The sequence below is a fragment of the Rhinopithecus roxellana genome, chromosome 14 (assembly GCF_007565055.1).
Source record: "Rhinopithecus roxellana isolate Shanxi Qingling chromosome 14, ASM756505v1, whole genome shotgun sequence".
In the NCBI taxonomy this organism is placed as follows: domain Eukaryota; kingdom Metazoa; phylum Chordata; class Mammalia; order Primates; family Cercopithecidae; genus Rhinopithecus; species Rhinopithecus roxellana.
In genome coordinates, this window is record NC_044562.1 from 37,825,939 (window position 1) to 37,833,524 (window position 7,586).

General features: G+C 36.3%; 1 protein-coding gene across 3 annotated transcripts in view; it reads left to right on the forward strand.

Moving 5' to 3' along the window:
- Window positions 1-6,587, forward strand: part of HECW2 (HECT, C2 and WW domain containing E3 ubiquitin protein ligase 2) — a 238,926-nt gene extending 232,339 nt beyond the window's left edge. For all 3 annotated transcript variants that reach the window (XM_030915952.1, XM_010381608.2, XM_030915953.1), the window contains one exon: window positions 2,260-6,587. In XM_030915952.1, coding sequence (XP_030771812.1) covers window positions 2,260-2,371 — 112 coding nt within the window. In that variant the 3' untranslated portion in view covers window positions 2,372-6,587. The remainder of the gene's footprint in view (window positions 1-2,259) is intronic.
- Window positions 6,588-7,586: the final 999 nt, after the last annotated feature.

Here is a 7,586-nt window from a genome sequence, read left to right on the forward strand (position 1 = left end):
AAAAAGCAAGACGCATGGGGAAAAGATGCTCAACCTTATCGGTAACCAAAGAAATGAAATTTTCAAAATAGTATTGTGGTATCATCTGTTAGTCTAATGGGATAATAAGTGTTATTTGTCTAACACACAAAGTTTGGCATATACTTATATTCAAAAACATATTCTACTTTTCTGCTTCCTCCTCCCCTACTCCTGGAACAGAGCTAAATCTTTATGTAATATTTTTATTCCAATGTTTCACAGATGATAGATTATAAACCACTCCTAGGACTCTATTTTAGTATACAAATTGAGTTTTTAAATAAGGAAAACCTTTTCTTGAGGCTCCGTTTGGGTTCCAGGCTAAGGATATCAATTGCAATTCTGAAATGCTTATTGTATCAAAAACGGGTTTGCCTGCAAAGATTCGTTAGATGATTTCCACCAGTATATCCCAGAGTTTATAGTACTAGGAGTGGGTGAGTCGGTACTGTCTCTATACCCTGAAACTGATACAGTTTGTGTATCCCTAGTCAAAAAATTTTAAATCTAAAATGCTCCAAAATCCAAACTTTTTGAGTGCCGACATGATGCCACAAGTAGAAGATTTCACACTTGATCTCAAGTGACAGGGTGCAGTCAAAAACGCAGTCAAAACTTTGTTTCATGAACCAAATTATGTAAATATTGTATAAAATTACCTTCAGTCTGTGTATACAAGTTGTATATGAAACATAAATGAATTTCGTGTTTAGACTTGGGTCGCATTCCCCCAAAATATCTCATTATATATATGCAAATATTCCAAATTCCAAAGAAATTTGAAATCCAAAGCACTTCTGGTGACAAGTATTTTGGATGAAATACTCTATCTATATTCTTACAATCTAACAGATCCCCTTCACATTCCTGTTTTTAATAAGCCATGTGGCCATACACCTGCTTTATTATCCTTTTATTATCTCATCGTTCTCATGGATCATTACTCTTTGTGGCAATTCACTGAAGGCAATTAGAGTCAAATCTTGTTGATAGTAATGAAATGTAGCTAACAATACATCTATTATTAATTGGTCAAACACTGCGAGCCAGTCATTCTGTTAAGCATGTTTCTGTTATTTCACTTAATCCTCACATCCTTCTGAGACAAGTTATATAACCACCCTTTTAAAGGTGAGAAATAGGGGCTCAGAGTTTTCATAATTCACTCCAAATCACACACTTGTTGGTAGAGCTAGAATCCAAACCCAAGTTACGTCCAACTGCAAATCTCTGGTCTTCCCACTACATTACACTGCATCCAGGAATATTAATTGTATTTATTTCATAAGGAAAAGGGATTTATTAAAGTATAAGTATAAACATGCGACTTTGTAGAAATAGCCTGTTAATAATTATAGTTCCTAAAATTTCTTATTCATTCAGGAGTATTTTTTTAAGTCAAAGTTATGTAGGTCCCCCAAACAAGCTGTTGTACATTCAGAATAGAATGTTTCCTATTTCATGTCAAAAGTGCAGATTTGCTTCCTGATAAGATGTACTATTTGGAGACTGTCTATTTTTTATTGTGATTCAGGTGCAAATAACAGGAAAACATATTTTTTTCCTATCTTGGCAAAAGAAGTATTTCTAAAAAAGAACACTTAATATAATGATTTAAATTGCTTATTTTGTTATTGTGTATTGGGAGAAAGCAAATTTTAATACAGAATTCAAAGAAGTAACAATGGCCTACTGACTTAGAAAAGTCCAGCCAGGGAATTTCCCAAGACTCTAAGCCATGAGGTGGACCCTCAGAGACACTGGCTGCTCTTCCCTCTCCAAGAAAGTGAAAAAATGCCTAACTTCAGAGTATTGAAGAGACACCCAGGCATATGCCAACTCAAAATGAACTACTTTGCAAGGCCTTATGTCCATGTATTAGAAAAACAATCTAGCATCAAAAGAGAAATTAAAACCAAACTTGTCTTTGTAATCCTTAGACCACTCAATAAATGGTCATTTATATGTAATATAGCTATTAAATGTTGGTGAAATGTAAATAAAGTATTTTTTAAAATATCCTCTTTTCCTTAGAGAAATTCAGTTCTGAATTTTTAAGGTCAAAATGTTTTCAAAGATTTTTCAAAATGAGTGTGAAAATTGGCAACAAATAAATTTGAATGTGAAAGACAATCATACACACACAGACACACACACACAGACACACACAGACACACCCCACACATTTTCATTTCACTCGGCCTGTTCTAAACTATGTGCTGTTTCTTGTGTTTTCAGAGCGCACACATGTTTTAACCGTCTGGATCTGCCCCCCTACCCATCATTTTCCATGCTTTATGAGAAACTGTTGACAGCAGTTGAAGAAACCAGTACTTTTGGACTTGAGTGACCTGGAAGCAGAATGCCCATCTCTGTGGACAGGCAGTTTCAGAAGCTGCCTTCTAGAAGAATGACTGAACATTGGAAGTTTCAAGAGGATGCTTCCTTTAGGATAATGCTACGTGCTGTTATTTTCCAGGAACAAGTGTTCTGTCACATTTGGGGACTGGAGATGAGTCCTCTTGGAAGGATTTGGGTGAGCTTGATGCCCAGGGAACAACCCAACCGTCTTTCAATCAACAGTTCTTGACTGCCAAACTTTTTCCATTTGTTATGTTCCAAGACAAAGATGAACCCATACATGATCAGCTCCACGGTAATTTTTAGGGACTCAGGAGAATCTTGAAACTTACCCTTGAACGTGGTTCAAGCCAAACTGGCAGCACTTGGCCCAATCTTCAAATTAGTGCAAGTTAAATAATATAATAAAAGTAAATATATTTCCTGAAAGTACATTCATTTAAGCCCTAAGTTATAACAGAATATTCATTTCTCACTTATGAGTGCCTGCATGGTGTGCACCATAGGTTTCCGCTTTCATGGGACATGAGTGAAAATGAAACCAAGTTAATATGAGGTACCTTTACAGATCTGCAATAAGGTGGTCTGTGACAATGTATATGCAAGTGGTATGTGTGTAATTATGGCTAAAGACAAACCATTATTCAGTGAATTACTAATGACAGATTTTATGCTTTATAATGCATGAAAACAATTTTAAAATAACTAGCAATTAATCACAGCATATCAGGAAAAAGTACACAGTGAGTTCTGTTTATTTTTTGTAGGTTCATTATGTTTATGTTCTTTAAGATGTATATAAGAACCTACCTATCATACTGTATGTATCACTCGTTCCATTTTCATGTTCCATGCATACTCGGGCATCATGCTAATATGTATCCTTTTAAGCACTCTCAAGGAAACAAAAGGGCCTTTTATTTTTATAAAGGTAAAAAAAATCCCCCAAATATTTTGCACTGAATGTACCAAAGGTGAAGGGACATCACAATATGACTAACAGCAAGTCCATCACTTGAGAAGTATAATAGAAAATAGCTTCTAAATCAAACTTCCTTCACAGCGCCGTGTCTACCACTACAAGGACTGTGCATCTAAGTAATAATTTTTTAAGATTCACTATATGTGATAGTATGATATGCATTTATTTAAAATGCATTAGACTCTCTTCCATCCATCAAATACTTTACAGGATGGCATTTAATACAGATATTTCGTATTTCCCCCACTGCTTTTTATTTGTACAGCATCGTTAAACACTAAGCTCAGTTAAGGAGCCATCAGCAACACTGAAGAGATCAGTAATAAGAATTCCATTTTCCCTCATCAGTGAAGACATCACAAATTGAAACTCAGAACTATATTTCTAAGCCTGCATTTTCACTGATGCATAATTTTCTTATTAATATTAAGAAACAATTTTTCTATGGCATCTCCAAAACTGCATGACATCACTAGTCTTACTTCTGCTTAATTTTATGAGAAGGTATTCTTCATTTTAATTGCTTTTGGGATTACTCCACGTCTTTGTTTATTTCTTGACTAATCAGATTTTCAACAGAGTGAAGTTAAATTGGGGGTCATAAAAGCATTGGATTAACATATGGTTTGCCAGCCTATGGGTTTACAGGCATTGCCCAAACATTTCTTTGAGATCTATATTTATAAGCAGCCATGGAATTCCTATTATGGGATGTTGGCAATCTTACATTTTATAGAGGTCATATGCATAGTTTTCATAGGTGTTTTGTAAGAACTGATTGCTCTCCTGTGAGTTAAGCTATGTTTACTATTGGGACCCTCAAGAGGAATAGCACTTACGTTACACTCCTCCACCAGAGGCACGCACTGCAGTGTGAAGAAATGTGCTGAAAAGGGGTTATAGAAACCTGGAAATAAGAAAGGAAGAGCTCTCTGTATACTATAATTGGAAGAGAAAAAAAGAAAAAATTTTAACTGGAAATGTTAGTTTGTACTTATTGATCATGAATACAAGTATATATTTAATTTTGCAAACTGTTTTCACTTGTTTGTATTCTTTTCATGATAAGGAAAAGTAGTATAACACACTTTTTTTTAAAGTCACATCTTTGATGGTATATAAGATGTTTCAGGGCTGGCATTCTCTAAGCAGCAGATAAAGGTTGCATTTCTTTCAAAAATACATTCAAAGACCATGTTAGCATTCAGTTTGGTTTGAGACATTTAGTTATGATATTTCATATTATTAGGTAAAAGAGATTTGAAATAAAATGTATCTCCTTAATTATTTCTAACAAATATATTTCTTTATGAAGACATCCAACTTTTTCCCAAATAACAGTACACTTTAATGTATGTAGACATTCTTAATTAGTATAATCATCTAGTTGATACTGTTCTCAGATTGGGAATTATCAAAGATGTACTTAGCATATCAGAACACCATGCTAACTTATCTATTATTCTTTCTTAGTAAAACAAAACAGCCAGTAATAACTATATAAAATATTAAATAACATTTCCACAGAATAAATGAGACTTTCATATACTCTACAATTAGAAATATCCATAAATATTTTCTTCGGGACTGTGAGCCCAGATCACTAGGCTTTCTGGTCTTGTTTTAAGTGATGCTCTTTATACTATAGAAGACACTCTTAATACATCATATATGTATGCGGAACATCTCTTAGATGAGAGAACAAGCACATCACTGGCATTCCCTCTGTGCCATTTTGATGTTTGCTTGACGATGGAGCTACAAGAGTCTAAATCTGCCCTTGAAAAGCTCAGTTCACAGTGTAGTAGAGTAGACCCCAAGGTTCAAAAAAGTGTTTTTAATAAAATTTGGTAAGTTCTGCAATCAAGGAATGAAGAGAGAAGATAACAGCTTTTTCCACCTGGGAGATTCAATAATAGCTTCATATATAGATGATAGTGTGGCTAAAAAAAAAATATAAATGCTGTTTCTATTGGGAAGTAATGGCAAGTAATAGTGTGTCAATACTGATCAAGTGTTGAAGCCAGGATGCACTTACACAACGAGAGTGTAAAGTGTGTAGGGAGCTGATCTGTGAAGGAGCAACTCAAGGATTTTCAAATTATCAACGAAATGCCAAAATTAAGTCAGGTAGTTTCCCTGTTTCCCTTCATCTATTCTACAATGTACCGTTGGTTTTCAGTGTGAAAAATCCCAATCCCTGAGCCCAAACCACTTCTGGGGTCAAAACATTTTTCTTGGGCACAAAATGAATGGATCTTGGTCAAAGAAGTATGATCCCAATTTTCTAGCATATATTGTGTTTATAATTTAGCAGAAATTCTGCAATAAATAAAGGAAAATCTGTTTTACCTGTGCAACAATCAGAAATGGCAAAAATGCATTCAAGTGTTTGAAAGTAATGGTAGAATATGCTCGCATAGTGCTTTATAGTTTCAAAGTACTTTCAGGTACATCGTCCGTTTAGCTCCTCACGCACTTTGTAGGGTACAAGCATCATGTTCCATCTGGGTTGAGGCTGATTTTCATGGGTGGCTTGTGGCATCAGTTTCATTACTTCATAGTCACAATTCTGTGTTTCATCTTGAGAAATGTGGAGACTAATGTTTGTACCAGTATATTCCACATTCAGTGAGGTTTCCAAGATGCTTCCTCCAAACTCTCACTTTCTTAAACAGACACATTTAAAATGTGACACCTTCTGTAAAGTCCATGAAGAAATTAGTATATTCATGGAAAAAATTTCCCCATAGACTTGTTTGCATTTCATGACTTGACATGAGAAATTTAAAAAACAGAAGGCAAAATGTGATTGCTTTTGATGGATTTCTACAGAATAGTCGTTTACTTTTCTCAAGTATTATTTGGAAACAAGATAATGGAAAACACTAATCAGAAGCCTTATTTTATTTTTTAATTTTTAATAGGGACGGATCTAGTAAGCCCTGATAGCTGAATTCCAGTGATATCCAAGAAGGAGCCACTGCAGCTTCTCTTTTCCTCCCATCCTCCTCACATTCATCCTAGCGACTTTTTTCCTGACTTTCTACACAAATTTTATTTATGATTTGACCACTTCTAACAAGGCAAATATCTTATAATGAAGATGGGAGTCTGTTCAATTTAACCTTATTTAGGAAACTCCGTATTTATGTGAAATGATGCAATGCCATTATTAAGAGATATCTGTAACCCTGCATAATAAAGACATGCATAAGAAGAATGTGGTCTAATCTCCAAACTGAGTCTGAGTTTCAGGGTCTTTTGCTTTTCTGTTTGTTTGTTTGTTTGAGACGGTCTGGCTCTGTCACCCAGGCTGGAGTGCGGTGGCACAACGTGAGCTCACTGTAACCTCCACCTCCCAGGCTCAAGCGATCCTCCCACCTCAGCCTCCTGAGTAACTGGGACTGCAGGCGCACACCACCACACCCGGCTACTTTTTGTATATTTGTAGAGACAAGGTCTCAGTATGTTGCCTAGGCTGGTCTCAAACTCCTGAGCTCAAGTGATCCGCCAGCCTTGGTCTCCCAAAGTGCTAGGAGTAATTACAGGTGTGAGCCACCATGCTGGCAGTTGTTTTCGTTTGTTTTTGTTTGTTTATTTGTGATAAGGTCTGGCTGTCACACATGCTGGAGTGCACTGGCATGATCTTGGCTCACTACAACCTCTGCTTCCCAGACTCAAGCCAGCCTCCCACCTCAGCCTCCAAGTAGCTGGGCCTACAGGCATGCACCACCATGCCCGGCTAATATTTTTGTATTTTTTGTAGACACAGGGTTTTGCCACATTGCCCAGGCTGGTGTTGAACTCCTGAGCTCAAGCAGTCCTCCCACCTTGGCCTCCCAAAGTGCTGGGATTACAGACATGAGCCACTGGGCCTTGCTGTTTTATCTGCTTTCTGATTTAGTAGGTGAGGGACAGCACTCTGGACCTTAGCCATTTTACTTCCATCTTACCGTAGTGAGTTTAATGAGGATGTCACTTTTAGACTCTAATTTTCCAAAACTTAGTTTCTTTCCGTTCATTTGTGTTTTCTAAATTAATTTGTTTGTCTAGTATGGATGCAAAGGAATGCCAAAGACATTAAAGCTTTCTGAATTGTGGCTTAAGGCCAGCTACTGCCCACTGAAAGTGTGATAAAAATAAAAAGGAAAGAGGAGTCCAGCAGTTGTGCCGCCCCCCAAGAATGTAATGCTAGTTACTGATCAACTGTCAAGATTCA